Below are 19,180 nucleotides of genomic sequence, written 5' to 3'. Positions count from 1 at the left end.
ACCGGGCACTGGAAGAGGAACTGCAAGGTATACTTGGAGGATCTTAAGAAGAAGCGAAGTGAGACTTCCACTTCAGGTATATATGTTATAGAAGTCAATCTATCTATTTCTACATCTTGGGTATTAGATACTGGATGTGCTTCTCACATTTGTATTGATGTGCAGGCGCTGAGAAATAGCAGGACATTGACAAAGGGCGAGGTGGACCTACGAGTAAGCAATGGAGCATGGGTTGCTGCTGTTGCTGTAGGGATTTACTTTCTATCTCTGCCCTCTGGGCTTGTACTAGAGTTAGTCGATTGTTGTTATGTGTCTGCATTAACTAAGAACATAGTTTCAGTTTCTTGTTTAGACAAGAAATGATACTCTTTTATAATAAAACAAATGTTGTTCTGTTTATTTAAAAGATATGTTCTATTGTAGTGCACCTCTGATAAACGGACTCTACATTCTAGACCTTGAGAGCCCTATCTATAACATAAATACCAAGAGGATCAAGTCGACTGACTTGAACCAAACCTATCTCTGGCACTGTCGCTTAGGTCATATAAATGACAAGTGCTTATCCCAGCTCCATAAGGATGGTTTGCTGGACTCATTTGATTTTGAATCATATGAGATATGCGAGTCATGCCTACGAGGCAAGATGACCAAGACTCCTTTTAGTGGGCACAGCGAAAGAGCGACTGATTTGTTAGGACTCATACATAGTGATGTATGTGACCCTTTCAATGTCGCTGCTAGAGGCGGTTATAGGTACTTCATCACATTTACTGATGACTTCAGTAGATATGGTTATGTGTATTTGATGACACATAAATCTGAATCCTTTGAAAAGTTCAAAGAATTCAATAATGAAGTACAGAACCAGCTTGGCAAGAGTATTAAGATACTTCGATCAGATCGAGGTGGTGAATACTTAAGCCATGAGTTTCGTGACTACTTAGCTGAGTGTGGGATTTTATCTCAACTCACTCCTCCTGGAACACCACAGTGGAATGGTGTATCCGAAAGGAGGAATCGTACCTTATTAGATATGGTACGATCTATGATGAGTCACACAGATCTTCCGACATATCTATGGGGCTCTAGACACGACAGCTTTCATTCTCAACCGAGTTCCATCCAAGGCCGTGATAAAGACACCATATAGGATATGGACTGGGAGATGCCAGGTGTCTTTCATGAGGATTTGGGGTTGTGAGGCTTACGTTCGACGTCAAGTCTCGGACAAGTTAAATCCGACAAGTGCTACTTTATCGGATATCCCAAGGAAACTAAGGGATATTACTTCTACATTCCCAGTCAGCACAAGGTAGTTGTGGCAAAGACTGGGGTCTTTCTAGAAAGGGATTTTGTTTCTAGAAAGACTAGTGGGAGTACGTTCGATCTTGAAGAAGTTCAAGATGCAAACAATAGCACTGATGCCTCGATGGAAATTTAACTGGAACCACAAAGTGTTGTGGATGATGTTGTTCCACAAAGAGTTGAGGAACAACAACCAGTTCAAGTAGACATACCTCTTCGCAGGTCTGATAGGGTACGTCGTCAGCCTGAGAGATACTCATTTCTCTTGTCTGACCATGATGACATTGTGCTCATAGAGGATGAGCCCACCACCTATCAGGAAGCTGTGATGAGACCAGATCCCGAGAAATGGCTAGAGGCCATTCTCGGAGCTGGAATCTTCGATTCGATGATGCGATCAAACAGTTTGGTTTCATCAAGAACGAAGATGAGCCTTGTGTCTACAAGAAGGTTGTAGAAAACATAGTTGTCTTCCTCATATTGTATGTGGATGACAAACTACTCATTGGGAAGGACATCCCTATGCTTCAGTCTGTCAAGACCTGACTAGGGAGTTGCTTATCAATGAAGGACTTAGGTGAGACATCCCACATTCTTAGGATACAGATCTATAGAGATAGATCTAAGAGATTGCTTGGCCTAAGTCAGAGTACATACATTGACGAGGTACTCCTACGGTTTGCCATGCAGAACTCCAAGAAGGGATTTCTACCGATGTCACATGGCGTGAGTCTTTTGAAGACTCAAGGTCCCTCTTCTGGAGAGGAGAGAGACCACATGGATCAGATCCCTTTTTGAAGACTCAAGGTCCCTCAGCTATAGGATCGATCATGTACGCCATGCTATGTACTCGACCTGATGTCTCGTATGCTTTGAGCATGACGAGCAGATACCAGTCAGATTCAGGTGAAAGTCACTGGATAGCGGTCAAGAATATTCTTAAGTACTTAAGAATGACTAAAGAATATTTCTTGATATATGGAGGCAATGATAAGCTAGCTGTAAAGGGTTACAGTGATGCTAGCTTCCAGACCGACCAGGATGACTATAGATCGCAGTCAGGGTTCGTATTCTACTTGAATGGTAGTGCTATGAGCTGGCAGAGTTCACAGCAGTTCTACAACGTTTCCATCTTATTCGAGAGATTATCGATAGAGGAGATGTGAAGATTTGCAGAGTATCTATAGAAGCTAACATCACAGATCCCTTGACTAAGGCTTTGGCACAGAGGAAGCATGATAGTCACACTAGGTCATTAGGCCTTAGAGCCTATACTGATTGGCACTAGTGCTAGTGGGAGATTGTTAGTTAGAGCCCTAGAGCCAATCATTTGATGATTGTATGGACTCATGTATATCATATTCTTGTATATTAATAAAGACATTTGTTTGGTTATTATACTTATTTGTATTAGTGCCAAATAGACTAAGTATAATAGCGTCCTTGAGTAGAAGGTTCATACCTATATCAATCGATTAGTTGAATCGATAGTGAGATGATATAGGGAACACTACTCTAAATCATTCCTAGTCGAGTATTAACATTTAGGGACAATGTTAATGCAATAAGACTAGCATGTAGGTCAGTTCGATGACTTGATCTCACAAGTCATGGATATAGAGATATCAAGCTGACACATGTGTATACATTGGAGAATGTATACTGAATGACCCGCCATGAGAAAGTATCATGGATCTTTATATGAGTGTTATATACTTTCTCATGTGGCTATTAGTATGACTATTAGTCCTTAGACCTGAAGTCACCATGGATCCCTACATAAGGAGTTATGTACTTTGGTTTCGTCAAACGTCACCCGTAACAGGGTGCACTATAAAGACGATTACTGGGTATGTAACAAATTATGCAGAGGGATGTGAGTGATGTAGATGGGATCTATCTCTCCCATATGACGGGAGCGACATCAATATTCTTGATAGAGTTAGACCACGAAGTGCATGACCATGCCCAAATGAGTCAACATTAGATGTTGAGCTCATTTGATCGAGTGAGTCTACTTGGAGTTCAAGATTTAGATTGATTAGAGGATGACACGGTCTATGCCTCATATTGATCAATCTAGATGTCTAGGATAGAAGGACAATGACATATATTGTGAGGAGTCACGATTAGTAGTCACAAGGTGATGTCGGATCTCGACATTCTTGTAACTTGGGTAGTAATGATGTGTTGCTAGATACCGCTCATTACTTATGCTCCTAAATGGGTTTAGGGCATTGCCAACGTTACAATAACCTATAGGGTCACACACTAAGGACAATTAGATGGAGATTTGGTTCATATGATGAACTAAGAGGATTAGATTCATTTGATGAATCATATTGGATTAAGAGTAATCCAAATTGGGCTAATTGAGTTGGACTCAAGTTGATTCATGTATTCAATGAGTCTAATTTAGATTATGACTCATTAAATCAACTTAATTTAATGAATTAGATTCATTATATTAAGTTGGCTTGAATCATATGGTTGAATTAGATCAACCATGAGAGAGATTTGATCAAGTTTGACTTGATTTGAGAGGAAGAGAAAAAGTCATGTTTGACTTGACTTTTTGCCACATCACTAGTGAGTTGGCAAGATGTGGACCAATAGGATTGCTCCACATCATCAATGTGTGCCACCTCATGGAGGTTACAAGCCTCCATAGCATTTAATGTAGCCGACCCACATTAAATGAGGAGTTACACTTGTTGCCATGTCATTTAGTGAGGTGGCAAGATGTGGACCAATAGTGTTGATCCACATCATCCTAGAGTGCCACCTCATGGGGGTTACAACTCTTAATTGTCTCCACATTAATTGGAATTAATGTGGGGGTTACACCTCCTAGAAGGTGGCCGACCACTTGAATGTGGAGAACAATTTTCATTTTTGAAAATTGATTCTATCATTCATTCATTCTTCTTCCTCCTAGAGTTCTTCTTGCTCTCTCCCTCTCCTCCTTCCTTGGCCGAACCACATAGGTGCTAGCACACCTTGGTTTTTGGTCACCTCCATCTAGTGTGTCCGTGTGGATACTTCTAGAGGACCGTGCGCTTGACGGTCTTGAGATCCGGCAACATTTGGACGAGCGGGATTCGCGTGGGGCGCGCATCAAGGGTAATGATCTTAACTTTAGTGTAGATCTAAAGTTTTTACAAACTCGTACAAGAAAAGGTTTTTCGAAAAATTTTGTTTACGAATCTTTGCACGAGATCCATGGCTTCGGGTGACTCGGGGTTTCCGCGACGCGAAAAAGTGGTTTTCGCGGCCCGACGAACCCAACATGAACATCCTTTATAAGAGGGGTTCGAGCAACAGCAAAGAACAACAAAAGAAATAGCTTCCTCGTGCTGTGTTCAGCTCAAATATTGATTCCGAAGTGCTGCTGTAACATTCCGACGACCCGGAGCTCAGATTTTTCTACCACTGTTGTCGGTATAACTTTAATTACAGTTACATTTGTAATTAGTTTGTAATAATTATACGAGCTTATAGTTGTTGCCCACGGAAAGCGATCAAGGATCGCGGACCTTCGAGTAGGAGTCGCCTGAGGCTCCGAACGAAGTAAATCTTTCGTGTCTTTGTTTGTACTTGTTTCTATTTCTTTCCGCTGCGCTTATACTCGAACGACTTACTCGATACGATTCCGATAATCGAAAAACGAAATAGCCACGAACTCTATTCATCCCCCCTCTAGCGCATCTCGATCCAACAAATAGTTCTTACTAGGTATATAGGATGAATTTATGATTTAGGATTTCTATCAGGTAGAAGCTACTAAGTATTTGTGATAACATATAAAAATTACTCAGTAGCTATTATAATATATTTATGGTGAGTTTAAGATTATAATATGTTTATGGTAAGTTTAGGATGCAGGGTTTAGAAATTATGATTTAAGATTATAGTAACTACGTACTAGTTTCTATAATTATTTTAAATTGATTTTAATAAAATTTAAATATTTTTATCAAGTTGATAAATAATATTTTGATATAATAATGTTTAGAGATCTAAAAACTTAAGCCCTAAATACGTAATAGCAACTGTATAATTACTATACAATATAAATTTTAAATTATAAATTCATTCTTGTAATAATTATTTAGTAATTTTTATGTATTATAATAGCTATTTATCCAAATGCCTATATTCTACCGCCGTTGGAGAAGGCGAACTCCAACGGTCAAAAAGCCGGAGCGTCGCTCGATAAATTAACCTTATTCTCATCGTCGCTGTCTTACTGTCTCTATCGGCTCTCGCTCTGGTCGTTGTTGGAAGAGAGAGAGAGAGATAGGGAAAGAAAAAGAAGAAGATCGGAAAGGGAAAGGGTAGAAGGAGCGGTGAGATGACGAGGGAGAACCAGGACGTCCGAGATAACATTCCAACCGCCGCTGCCTCCGCCGGCGCTCCTTCCGCGGCCAAGCAGCCTGCCCCCGTCACAAAGAGTCCCGACGGTCAATCCGTCCTCAAGAGGTATTCTTCTATCTTGATCCGTTTTCCTCGTACCTTATCTTTGATCCTGAAGGATGACGCTCGTGTTGAGAGTTAAACCCTAGATCTTCCCCTTGGAACTTTCGTCGAGCTCTTGGAGTTTTTAGCTGCTAACCTGGTCTCTCTGGAATAGAAGCAATCGTGAGATCCAAAGTTGGTTGGTAGGTCTTTCGTTTCGTGATTCCTGGGGTTTATCAGTGTTTTCGCCGCTGATCTCGTTTCTCTGGAACAATTATTGGAGCCGAAGCTGTGGATTAGGAACGATCTAGGGTTTTCATCTGCTTATATGAGATTCACAGTTGTTTTTTAGGTTTTAACCATGAGGGGCCAAGCTGTTTTTAGGTTTTACCTTCGATTTTTTTTCCATGGATTCGGTGAAATGTTCTCCCCCATTGTGTTCTTGAGATCCGAAGCTGTTTTTAGGTCTTACCCTCTATTTTTCTGCTTTCATGGATTCTATTTCTCTGTGGCAAACCAAAATTCTATCAATGTGCCCCCATTTATCTATTTATTTGTTACAATGCATACTCACTTTTGCGTCAATCTTGGTTCAAACAGGTTGCAGTCTGAACTGATGGCATTAATGGTGAGCAAGGAGACTGACTCCATAGTTAAAATTATTGTAGCTTGAGAATAAATTAACTAAATGAAATCTTTTTAGATGTGTGGAGATCCTTGTATATCGGCCTTCCCTGAGGGAGACAACATCTTTTGCTGGAAAGGAACCATCAATGGCAGCAAGGACACAGTTTATGAGGGCACGGTCTACAAGCTCTCTCTTGCCTTCCCCACAGACTACCCATTCAAGCCTCCCAAGGTGAAGTTTGACACTGTGTGCTTCCATCCAAATGTGGATCTCTCTGGCAACATCTGCTTGGATATTCTTCAGGTATGAAAAACAAGAAATCTCCACCTTCATCACTCTCCAAAGCAAGGTCATGTTATTAGTAATGTACAGATCAATACATCATCATCATCATCACTATTATTTACAGAAATCTTGTTAGGGTTTGAACAATTCATCATCACCATTTTCATATAGGGGTATTTTATTAGTGTGAAAATTACATTTTTACTAACCAAACATAGGAATGTCTCATTCCATAAACCCATATAAGAAAAGAAAATTGTAGATCAATTTTTCGTCACCATTAAGGTATTTGCAATGGAATTCTTGACTTTTGACTCTCGTCTTATCAGGATAAATGGTCATCTGCATATGATGTTAGAACCATATTACTTTCGATCCAAAGTCTTTTGGGTGGTAAGTTTAAAGGAAATTTTGCCGTAGTTCGACTGTTCCAAAGTCTCAGGCTTAAAATTTATTGGATTGTTTGATGATTATTGCAGAGCCAAACAATGACTCCCCTCTCAACAACCAAGCAGCAGCTCTTTGGTCCAACCAAGAAGGTGAGTGTGTGTGTGTGTATATATATATATATATATATATATATTAATTATTTTTATGAAAACCATAATTGAGCATTTTCTGACATTTTTTATCCTTGAATGGAACAGAGTTCAGGAAAATGGTACACAAACTGTACAAACCAGTATAGTTTGCCAAGGGGGGGGCATGTGATTGAAGATTCATTTGATTTCTAAGCTTAAGTTATTGTTTTATGGATATTGTATTGGATTTCAATTTACAATTTATACAGATTGATTGTCCAATTTTTTGTATTTCAGAATAAAAGTTCCGTACTTAGTATATAAACACAGAGTCAGACATCAACACAGCTAAAGAACTACTCATCCATGAACAATCCAAACCTCCAAGGATTCTCAAGACATCAATAACACAGTCTAGACTGCGATACACTAAGTTTTGCCACAGACGATGAAATTGTTGAGAAATCAGTCAGCTAGCTCTGTTTCACCTGGAAATTTGGTTGCCAGCAACTTTTATTCGTAGACTCTGTGTTCATATACTGCATCGAGCACTGTATGTCTACAATGCAGATTGAAATATCATCTCCGCCAGTTCCTGCGATAGAAGACGATCATACTGAGCACCACCATTAACCGCAAGTCCTTATGGGGCAAGAGACCAGCAATGTCTACAAACATACCTGTTTCGCTGAGGGAACATATGGTTCGCCCCATTCCATGGTCTTCTTTTCAAGTGTTTCAAAATCAACTTTCCCAGCCTGATCATTTGCAATGTTTGATAATTCCATACTGACCAATATTGCACGAAAAGAACAAATGTAGTGAGTGTTGTACCTCAATTAGAGCACCAATCTCGGTGTCAAAGCTTTGGTAGCGTTTTCGGACAAGCTCCGTAAGGGAACCATCCTAGAAGAAGAATATCTTGTGATACTCCAAGCAGATGAAGAATAGAAATTCAAATATTACCTCAATTAGTTTCGCAACATTTCGGAGCCCACGAGCTAGTGTGTCCATTCCTGATATGTGGGCGATGAACAAATCCTCGACGTCAGTGCTCTCCCTCCGCCTAAATCCAAGGGAAAAAACCAACAAGATGATTCTATTGTTTGTTGTTCGCAACATTGCCTTAATATTTGGCCATAAGCAAACAAAGAGGCACAAAGAGGAATGAGAGAACCAACAGTTTTGCATCAAAGTTGAATCCACCGGGTGCAAGTCCTCCCTGTCAAGAAGTGTAGATGCAAGCAAGCAAGCAAGCAAGCAAACAAACAAACAAATTGCAATGATAAATCGAAAGTTAGTCGGAAGGAAGAAAATAATTCCAAAGAATTATAACTAACAAAAATTGGCTGAAATTACATTTCGAACAACACTCAGCATAACAAGGGTTGCCTCGGCGATATCTGTGAGGAACTGATCAGTGTCCCAACCTGAAAGAGAGATGGTTCGATTATCAAACATATGATGTTCGAGTATCTTTAACAATGGAGAAATAATAATGAGCACTATTTTTTTTAGCTTGAAGTGTCTTTACAGAAGAGTTGCACGCACCGATCTGGGGATCGCCGGTATTTGCATCTATATTTCCAAGCAGTCCGTTTATCCTTGCAGTTTCAAGGTCATGAGGACAGCTGAAAAGGTTGCGATATTAGAAGGGAAAAAGTACCAATATGTTTCCAACCCCAAAATTAGGCTCACTTCGAACAAGGGTTTACCTATGACCAGATAAAGTAGCATGGTTACATTCGATGTTCAACTTGAATTCTCCTGCACCAAAGTTTTCAAAAATCTTAATCAATAGATAAGATAACTGCAAATCAATTGAATGATACGGAATGCCGTTATGAATCCAAACTGCACAGAATCACTTAGATGGCGATTCCAAGGAAAGATAACGAATGCTCAAATGCAAATAGCATGGTTTTGGAAGCCCCATCTATGTCGATCATTCCACCTGCCAACCGACATGCGAAACAAGTTCTAAGAACTAGCCTTTTGCGACAGCTTCCGAGAGGAACCGCGACAGAGTTTCCCTTACTCCTGAGCGACCACAAGAGCCAAACTTACGACCATTGTCCAGTTTTTGCAAGTGACCACGAGGATTAGGTTTCCGCAAGCTCAAGGGCTAGGGTTCAACTATTTTGCAATGATACTTTGGTGGCAGGACTTCTGCGGAATCTTCTTCCTTTCCTCGAATTACTCCTCCTTTGTGCCTCTCACATTGTATATTGGCATGCCTATATTATTTCGGTTGACGATAGACTCCTTGGTCTGTAACTGTATTTCAGACCTTGGAAAATAAAATCATGTATAGCCTTTTCTCCTTCAAAATAATATAGAAGATACTTGTTATATTATTTCTTCTAAATCTAGTATTTTGAGAGATGGTAAATCTGAAAATTATGAGCAATAATCCTTCTCAAGAAAATAAACATATCTTGTAATCGACTTTTAGAAAAAACTACAATGCTCGTGTATTAAAGAGGAGAGGAAGTAACTACCACTAAGGCCATATTTTTGAAGGAAAGCAAAGGTTGTTGCAGCATCCCAGTCATATCTGATACAGAGAAGTTCAGATTAAAACATGCACAATCAATGAACATAATCAGATACGATAGCAATACATACTGGTGTTTTGTAGGTTCTTGCGGCTTGGGTTCCAAAAGCAGATTTCCTGAGAGATGACAAAATTATTGCAACAATTCTCAACTTAAGTGTCAGATATGCCCGGGCAAATGGATCAATCAAAGCAATCAAAATATCTACCATCCAGAAGCATGCAAACAATAAAGTTGATATTTATAATTTTCAATAATTTGAATGGCATTGAATTATATAGACTGAAAGAGCAAACATTACCCTTGAAGCCAAGTTTCTTTTTGTAATCAACAGCAGCCTGAAGAAAGCTTGCCTACAAAAATTAAAACTTAGTTTTTAGATGAAGAAACAGCAAGATGAACATAGAATCATGTAATGCAATTTGCACGCTTTAGAATCATGTAAGATAAACATAGTTTATCAGCCAGGATAAATATGCAAATAATTAGAAGAAAAACAAATTTGTCAGACTTGTCATACTCGGTAATATGAAAGTACTAATTCATACCATGTGATCAAGTTCTCTTTGCATATCAGTGTTAAGAAGGGATTGATAGCCTTCACGGCCACCCCAAAAAAGATAGTTTTCTCCTCCCAAGTATTGAGTTACCTGCAAGAGTATTAAATAGATATAGAAAAAATGCATTTGGTGAGAAAAGATGAATATCTAATACAATTACCTCCATAGCCTTCTTGACTTGAGCTGCTGCATAAGCATAAACTGCAACCTCTGAGCTGCGAATCAAAACATTAAACTTGTTAACAAACACAAATTCTTTGCGGAGATTATAATTCCTATTAAGAAATAAGTTTACCTAGTAGCAGCTCCGTGCATGTAACGTGGATGTAAGAAAAGTTGTGCAGTACCCCACAATGGTTTGATACTTGTCCCTTCCTATGAAGAAAATTTGTTCAATAAGGATAAAGTGGCAACATTGCTAGGGTTTTACTTCCATGTATGTAAGAAACCAAAGGAGATCAAAGCAAAAAAAAAAAAAAAATCTATCTGAAAGGTGTTGCTTGTGTTTTATGGTAAGGTACAAAAGCAATTTCAGAGTATAACACCTGAAGTTCCTTAGCAAGTGCTACTACTGCATCCAAGTTTGCATTTGTTTCCTGATACAGAGAAAACCAAACATTTTCAAATAAACAAGATCAAAAGAAAGTACCAGATATGAATAGTTATACTGGATGATAATTATTTCTTCACCATGTCTTAGAGGTAAGCATAGCTTGATTCTTGCAAATTGTGTAACTACTAAGGCATTCAATGCCAACCATTAAAAAAGAAATAGTGAATACCTTAAGTGTTTTACCATCAGGGGCTATATCTCTATCGTGGAAGCACCACCTATCAACTCCAAGCTTGTTCATAAACTCAAAGTGTGCTCGCACTGCATTGTATATAGACACCGATTAGACTCTCAGAAGTCATTTAGCACCAACGAACCTACTGGATTGGATGCTTTTTTACTTCTTCTTTTGGCTATAGTCAGTGAATTTGTGCCATCCTCCCACGGCCATGATTTTGTTGGGGCACCAAAAGGATCAGCACCAGTACCACGAAACGTGTGCCAAAAGGCAACACTAAATCGCATCCAGTCCTACATTACAATTAGGAGCCTCAGTATAGTAATAAGCTGCTAAAATTTCCACTACATAAAAACAAAAAAGGCATCTCACAGCCACATGCCTACATGCTTCAACTATGACCGAACAAGAGCAAGAAAAAACTGATCCTCAAAGAAGCAACACAAACCTTCATTTTCTTGCCAAGTATCTCTTCGTCAGCATTATACCACTTATAAGAAAGTGGGTTTTTGCTGGTTGGACCCTAGTATGAAGGAAAACACACCCAGAAAAAAAATCTAAGTTAAACAATCTAATCAACAAGGTAAAGAGTGCAGGAATCCCAGTCTATCCTCTGGTGTATTTGATTAAACAGCCAAATGGAACATTTATTTTATTACTTCGTATTTGATCTTTGAGATTCCTGGGAAGAACTCTCCATCCCAGCCATCTGAAGAACCACCATTGCATGCAGCCTCAAGATTTGCTCGACATGTTTGCGTACTTTCTGCAATCTGCAATTTAAAACCTATTCAAACTTCAACAATTCCACATTTGTGTGTTTCATCAAAAAAAAAAGAAAAAAAAAAAAAGAAAAAACAAGTATACAAGTACTCACAACAGTTGATAGTACCAAAGCCACAAAGACCAAAACAGAAGTCCCTTTAATCTTCATACTGCATCAGGTACACAAAAAAAAACAATTTTTTTTTATCAACTGTGAGATTTGCTAAGAATGCATATCTCCATGATTAACATAAGATTAAAAATCTCCTCTTTCTATAGAAATCCTAACCACAACAACATGTTCAGTATTCCAGACCAAGACTAAATACTGAATAGATTCCTCCCTGAATAGAGACCATTTCCAACATCAAACTGATCTAAAGGGCAAAAAACTAAAAAAGACATGGCGAAAAACTACCAGTAGCAACAAAATCAAAACAAAAACTACTAGGAAAAAAGGTGAGGCCGATTGATTACTTACTGGAACTAGATCAAGCTCTGCTCTTCTACAATTCAAGAGATCTTACGAGCAACAAAAGTGCTTTCAAGCTCACCGTTGCTTATGTAATTCTACAAGCGGTTTATGGGGATCTCATCCGCTTGTGCTATGAAATTCTATGAGTGCAGAAATTTATTCGGAATTAATGACCGTTCGATGGAAAATCTAACGGTATTGGAGTGAATGGTAATGTGAAGTAGTACTGCTTGGTTTTTACGGGATCGACCATTTGGCTTTTTTGGATTAGGATAGGGGAGTATGACGAAGGTAGAGTGAACGGTGTTCAAGTATTGAATGAGAGATTTCAATGATGTTTGAGAGGAAACAGTGAATCCTGGAACTTAATGCAACACGGATCTATCATGTCGTGCATATTTAATAAATAAATAACTTAAATAATTTATGACGGTAGAAAATTTAATAAATATTAAAACTCACTGTACCATCGGTTTCAGAATTTTTAAATTTTAAAATTATAAAATCATATATTTAATTTTATTTTTATCCCTCTAAATTAATTATTGCAATATAGTAATCATTTTTGACCTTGTTCATCAAGACAATAATATTAAGAATATAACTATCAGTTAAAAAATTTAATACGTATTAAAAAAAATTATTATTTTCAATATATCTTAATGAAATAATTTTTAAGAGCATAAATATAATTAAAAAAAATCGACCAATACACATAATCTAATTTTATGTCCTGTTGAGCTTCTAGATTCAGCATCCGATTTCAATTGGAATACTAAAAAGGATAAAATGGGTATTAGGTATATGATTTGATTATTTTGAAATGATTTATATATTTCGTTGTAGTAAAAGATGATTACACGTATCTCATACGCTCATCATAGCCTGTCCTCAGTTATATGAAGGGAGATAAATCATAAGATCAGCTTCTATTTGACTACCAAATGACTAGGAGTGAGAAAAGTTTTTTTCCGAGTGCATGCGCCAATGATTTAAATATTCTGAAACTTCAATTACATTGTTAGGTAATTTATTAAACTTTAATAAGTTTCAGTGCCCCTTTTAAAGTGATTTGTCTAAAATATCCTTCCATTAAAATAATAATTCGGCTGTGTAAAAGCTAGAAACTAGATTTTACAATTATAAAAGCTAACATCTAACTTCTACAATGTATAAAAGTTGACAACTAGCTTCTAAAATACATTATTTGATCATTCAGCCGTGAAGAAGCTAATTGTGAGTATCTTGGATTATTTTTTATGTTGATCAAACTGAGTTATGTTAAATCCTGTGTATTTGATGTCTTGTGTCAAAGTGTACAGAAACTTAGGAACACAAGAAATCGAACAGAAGATGTAGTGAGTGAGAAAGATGGCACGAGAAGGGAACTTGCAGGCTCGATGTATCCAAGGGGCGAGGAACTGCGAAAGAGTATACTGGTGGAGCGAGAGGATGCGTGCGGTGCATCCAACGGATGAGAAGTTTGGAGAAAGTCTACTCGAGGATGTCGTAGTTGAGTTCGGGTGAGCTCAACTTTGAACGACCGGATCATCACCCAGGCGAGCGAAAGGAAGAATGGCCAACTATTATGGTTGACCATTCGAGGTACCTCCATTGACTGGAGGCGCTTTGATTGATGAGATATGTCTGATGCGGTGTGTACTAAAAAACATATTTTGTAAACATGCATAGCGGAACACTTAATGATAAATAAACTAATTTATTGTATTACACAAACCACACACATTCAAAATATAATCACGCAGACAAGATCATAAAATAAAACAAAATCGAATAACAATTATTCTAGGTATACCTTATGGATGACCTGTAATGAGAACAATATCAACCTTTTATGACATTATCAAACCTTGCCTCTATTCATATCCACACTGAGCTTTTCAAGACAACTCCAAGAAAACAAGCTTCGCCTTCGGAAGGTACTAGCCATGAGAGAAGAAGGATTAAGAAGAGAAAGAAGAAGTAAAATGAAAATCTTCTTCCTTTAGGTGGCTCATGACAACAAGAGGAGACTCTCTTGTTGTGGCCGACAACCAGAAAGAGAGAGAGGAAAAGAGAGGTATTGAGTTTAGATTTCCAAAACTTAATCAAGCCAATAATGAATTATCAATTAATTATCTTTTAACCATATCAATATATAGTCATTTTTAATAAGTTGGATTAGAAAATCCAAATCCAACCCATTATGTCTGAACCAAAACTTAGCCCATTAATCCCTTGGTTTGGATCACAACTAAATCAAGTTGGTTCATGACTAAACCAAATAGGGTCCAACTCTTTCATAAGAGATGTGACACATCCGCGCTTTCATTCTGACAAATATTTCTATATTTGTCTTATGTATGGTCCAACCAAACAATTATCTCTTGATTTGAGAATCCTATTCTCTAACTTATTTTACGTCTTTTAGAGACTTGTAGTGAGTGTGCCCCAATAGATTTCCAATTTATATTGGTCGTCTATAATTAACTACTTAATTATATAACGATCATGAGTGACATCTAGTAGTACATTATAATCCCCAATTAACCAGAAAATCACAGTTAATCTCAGAACTAATTCTGAACCCTTCAGCAACTATAGTGAGTCATGTCTCGTTCTTTTCACTCATCTTATACTCACTTGGTTAAAGACATGGTCTATGTGTTTGTCCCAAATAGGCTAACTACATCACACTTAGCTTAAGTAATACTTTCTCATTCTGCGGAATCAAATTATTTGTACATGTGTACAAAAGTCTCATACTCTTAACTGTGATGCTTTGACCAAAGACTTTGAGTAATAATCCTAACGAGTGGCTATAGGATATACGTCTCCTTGCAAGGAGTGATGAATCCTCTATATGCTATCCAAACACCTTCGGGCACTTTGACTTATACCTAATTATCTCGGGTCCACACCTCAGAGAGATGTTTGCTTAAGATGTCAAAGTATAAGTCTCTATGACTAAGATAACTTGTATACCTCAAGTTGAAGGAAATTTACACTCAAGCTGCAGTAAGAACTTCACAGACCATATGAAGTCTTACAGTAAGTCACTCCAATGAGCTAATTATCATAACTAGCATCCACGTTTAACTCTCGACATCTTAATGTCTCCAGCTAGTGATAAACAACTACTTGGTCAAACTAAGGAGTATAACTTGTGCTAGTCTTACAGAATTGATGATGTTCAAATGCATTAATTCGACAACTAGGAAAATTCTAATATGTTCATATATAATTGCACATGTAGATATAATCATAAGTTGTGATCCAATCACAAATTATCACATGCTATGAATTATATTACGGATATTCACTAAATGAGTTTAAGACTATTCAAACATATAATATGCACTCAATAGTGAATCTATATTTATTAAATAAATAGTAAAATCATAAGACGATTACCTTAGGACATCCAAAAAATCTAACACCCCCACTTGACATAATGTCAATCGCCACAATGTTCTAAACCGTAAGCATGAACGTGACTCTTAAACTTGCTTTGTGATAGAGCCTTTGTCAAAGGATCCACTAGGTTCCTTTCAGTGGAAATTTTCTTGAGTTGTATTTCTTTCCTATTAATGATCTCTCTGATTAGATGATAGCGGTGAGACACGTGCTTAGATTGTTGATGAGACCTAGATTCCTTTGCTTATGCAATAGCTCTAATATTGTCACAGTAAACCGATAATGCTTTAATAGTGGATGGAACCCCACCAAGTTTGGTAACGAACTTCTTGATCCAAACTGCTTCCTTTGCTACTTCCGAAGTTGCAATATATTCAGCCTCACAAGTAGAATCTACAACAGTGTCTTGCTTGGAACTCTTCCAACTAACTACGCCTTCATTTAATATGAATATGAATCTAGATTGGGACTTAGAATCATCCTTGTCCATCTAGAAATTGATATTCATATACTCGCATGTGATCATATCACCATCTCAATATACCAAGAACATATCCTTAGTTATTTTCGAGTACTTAAGGATTATCTTGACAGCCGTCCAATGATTCATTCCTGGATCTAACTGATATATGCTCGTAATACTCAGAGCATATAATACATCGGACCTTGTACATAACATAGGATACATGATAGATCCTATTACGGACGCATAAGGTATCTTATCTATGCAAATTCTCTTATCTTCTGTGTGTGGGCACATAGACTTTGAAAGGTGAATTCTAGGCCTCATAGTATAAAACTTTTTCTAGATTCAGACATGTTAAATCTTTTTAGCACTCTGTCTGTCAAGCCCTAGAGGAGTCCCTGTCAAAGGAAAATCAGGCAGCATCTCCCTTGTACTAGTGACAATCTGGATCATATATACATCAACAACAAAATACATCAACCCACACGACTGTACTAAAAATACAACCACACAGTTATATATATTAAACAAATCACATGGCTGCATTGAAAACATAGTAGAAAAACAAACGGGAAGCCCATACAACCAAACAACACAATGTGTGTTGGCACGGCTTAAACACAAATACAACACCAAAACAACGAAATAGCCACATGGCTAAACACCAATACAATGCTAAATCAATAAGGAATATATAAAAGAAATCAAAAGCGAGGTAAACCGTCTTTTAATGTGACATGGGACCGACAGTCAGGATACTCCAAGCGACATGACATATCTATGTGCTAACCTGAAAACCACAAGAAAAATATGGGGTAGTGAGTATAACATACTCAGTGGGTATCGACAAACATGTATAGTAAAATATAACTACCAGTAATAATCATGGAGTACAACCTCCTGATCAATAACATAAAATGCAAAACTGAGCAACAAAAGAAGAACTGTACTTACCAGGGCCTCAACTGATGCAGGGTCATCAGACCAAATATATAATGTCTCTTGTATTCATGTCAATCATATGCAACCACCAAAATGCAGCATCCAAAATGCAGTAATCACAAACAATAAATGTAATCCATGCATATGATGCAAATGACATGGTCACCCCTGATGTCAGTCAGCCATCTCACACACGATGGTGAGACCGAGTGAGTAGGGCTATGACAACTATACACTCTGCCATCGCTACTCCTAAGTGGCCGAGTGGACAGGATGATGTCGGAGTACACCTATCCTCCTACCCCAAATAGAGTGGGGGAGCCAAGACTCTCATCTCCCTGTGTCATAGTCAAGAGGAGGGATTCCTACCCGCTACCATGCTATAGTCATCGTCACCCATGAACGGACCAGCGGAGCCTTGACAAAGCAAACTGTAATACACACCCTGCCTGAAATACTACTAACCAATAAGTGGTTGTGTGTGTACAGGTCATGTAACTGGCGATGTGCTCAACAACAATGGAGCCGACAATCGCTTAACATGCAATCATGCAAAATGGTGCATGACACTAAAACATGTAAATCCTGAAAAATACCAGCCTCCTCATAATGTGTACAAAAAAGGAAACCAAGTCCACGACAATGATCTAGTTACACATGCCAAAAAATAAACCTAGGTACACATGCCAAGTAATAAATCTAGGTACACCTGCCAGGTAATAAAACTAGGTACACATGTCAAGTGGTAAACTAGTAGTTAGACCTATATCTGGTACTATATTATATGTCATTACTTCTATGAACAAAAGTACACATTGTTGGAATCCCAAGGTTATTTTGGTGTGATCAACAAGTTAAGTTAGGTCCTGTATGTTTCTAACCTTGTGTCTAAGTGTGCTGGAGCTTAGAAGCATAGATAGTCGAGTAGAAGACACAGCTAGTGAGAAGGACGACACGAGGTGCGTCTGAGGGACGAGGCGCTGTGGAAGAGTACACCGGCGGACGAGAAGGAAACGTGCGGGGGTTCCGAGGGACGAAAGTGTTGGTTGCTACTCGGAAAACCCAATGCCTCCACTGTACAAAAATTTTGTACGTGATCTGAACCTTTCCTAGCTACCATGTGTTCTTTTAAGTTAAACTTGTATCTCCTGCGGAACTTAACACGTTTGATTCTAAGTTTAACTTATATGTTCTTTTAGGTTTAGATTTGGATCTCCCGTGGAACTTAACACGTTTGATCCAAATCACCTAGGTTATAAATTCAATTAAATATTATTTTTCAAAATTGGCTTCCAGTACTGCATGGCGAGGCACTTGGCCTTCTTGGATATGGGAGCAACCACCATCGACTAGACAAAGCCTTTTAAGGAAAGTTAATATTTAATTTCCTTATATAACTCTAGGTTAACCAAAAGGAACAATCAAATCACAAGGAAAAAAGAAAAAGAACACAACATCGAAATTAAATTCGAAAAACAAGAATCGAATGCCTCTTGTATTTGGTATTTATACAAAAAAAAAATTAACTAGTATGATGCGGAAATTAAATACTAGTTATACCTCTTCCTTGTATGCTAAAAACCTCGAGATCTTCTGCCGTATCCCTCGCCTCCTCTTAGACGTCGTGTGGGCGACGATCCTCCAAGACGAACACCACCCGGAAAGCTTCTCCTCCTTCTCTAGAATTCGGCCACCATCACCACAAAGGAGCAAAAGAGAGCAAAGGGAAGAGAGGGAGAGGGGCCGACCACTTGATGATCTCCAACAACACAATATCAATTGTTCTGTTTTTCAAGGCCTCACCTTCTCCCCTTTTTATATTAGTTTCCCAACGGAAAATTATGGAAAGAGTTTTATAAAAAATTAGACTCATTCCTATTTCCTTTTCTTTTCTTTTTCTTTCCTTTTAATTAATCAATCCTAGATTGATTTATTAATTAAACAACTATTTGTTGATGTTTAATTATTTGACCGGCCCCTTGGGCACCAAGTAACGTGGTCGACCA

The 19,180-nt window shown here is 38.0% G+C and overlaps 2 protein-coding genes across 3 annotated transcripts; one reads left to right on the top strand and one right to left on the bottom strand.

Moving 5' to 3' along the window:
* The first annotated feature begins 5,480 nt into the window (after nt 1-5,480).
* Nucleotides 5,481-7,491, top strand: LOC122041592 (ubiquitin-conjugating enzyme E2 19-like). Its single transcript, XM_042601333.1, has 6 exons — nt 5,481-5,790; nt 6,367-6,394; nt 6,470-6,697; nt 7,009-7,072; nt 7,159-7,218; nt 7,327-7,491. The coding sequence occupies exons 1-6, from the start codon at nt 5,663-5,665 to the stop codon at nt 7,365-7,367; spliced, it is 549 nt and encodes a 182-aa protein (XP_042457267.1). The 5' UTR covers nt 5,481-5,662; the 3' UTR covers nt 7,368-7,491.
* On the bottom strand, nt 7,471-12,495 carry LOC122041591 (xylose isomerase). 2 transcript variants are annotated; one of them, XM_042601331.1, is made up of 21 exons: nt 12,356-12,495; nt 11,987-12,044; nt 11,769-11,882; nt 11,558-11,632; nt 11,273-11,402; nt 11,101-11,192; nt 10,864-10,914; nt 10,614-10,693; nt 10,479-10,533; nt 10,307-10,408; nt 10,060-10,111; nt 9,829-9,874; nt 9,702-9,757; nt 8,916-8,967; nt 8,752-8,831; nt 8,560-8,630; nt 8,382-8,422; nt 8,167-8,266; nt 8,035-8,106; nt 7,881-7,958; nt 7,471-7,795 (listed from the first exon to the last, which is right to left on the bottom strand). In XM_042601331.1, exons 2-21 carry the CDS (start codon nt 12,041-12,043, stop codon nt 7,760-7,762), a joined length of 1,440 nt encoding a protein of 479 aa, XP_042457265.1. In that variant the 5' UTR covers nt 12,044; nt 12,356-12,495; the 3' UTR covers nt 7,471-7,759. The 2 variants fall into 2 exon arrangements, with proteins under 2 accessions (XP_042457265.1, XP_042457266.1); XM_042601332.1 differs by having other exon boundaries at nt 11,769-11,896; nt 12,356-12,427.
* Nucleotides 12,496-19,180: the final 6,685 nt, after the last annotated feature.

This window comes from Zingiber officinale, chromosome 2A (genome assembly GCF_018446385.1).
Source record: "Zingiber officinale cultivar Zhangliang chromosome 2A, Zo_v1.1, whole genome shotgun sequence".
NCBI lineage: Eukaryota > Viridiplantae > Streptophyta > Magnoliopsida > Zingiberales > Zingiberaceae > Zingiber > Zingiber officinale.
Note: the sequence above shows the minus strand (reverse complement) of the source record. Positions and strands in the feature narration are given on the sequence as shown.

Bases quoted from the DNA above. Each gene is read 5' to 3' on its own strand.
- LOC122041591 (XM_042601331.1), bottom strand. From the start codon at position 12,043: ATGAAGATTAAAGGGACTTCTGTTTTGGTCTTTGTGGCTTTGGTACTA. The intron at 10,694-10,863 runs GTGTTATACTCT...TTTTCTTCATAG, and splicing joins CACTTGCTAAGGAACTTCAG to GAAGGGACAAGTATCAAACC. The intron at 9,758-9,828 runs GTATGTATTGCT...TCTCTGTATCAG, and splicing joins CAAGAACCTACAAAACACCA to ATATGACTGGGATGCTGCAA.
- LOC122041592 (XM_042601333.1), top strand. From the start codon at position 5,663: ATGACGAGGGAGAACCAGGACGTCCGAGATAACATTCCAACCGCCGCT. The intron at 6,698-7,008 runs GTATGAAAAACA...TCGTCTTATCAG, and splicing joins TCTGCTTGGATATTCTTCAG to GATAAATGGTCATCTGCATA. The intron at 7,073-7,158 runs GTAAGTTTAAAG...TGATTATTGCAG, and splicing joins GATCCAAAGTCTTTTGGGTG to AGCCAAACAATGACTCCCCT.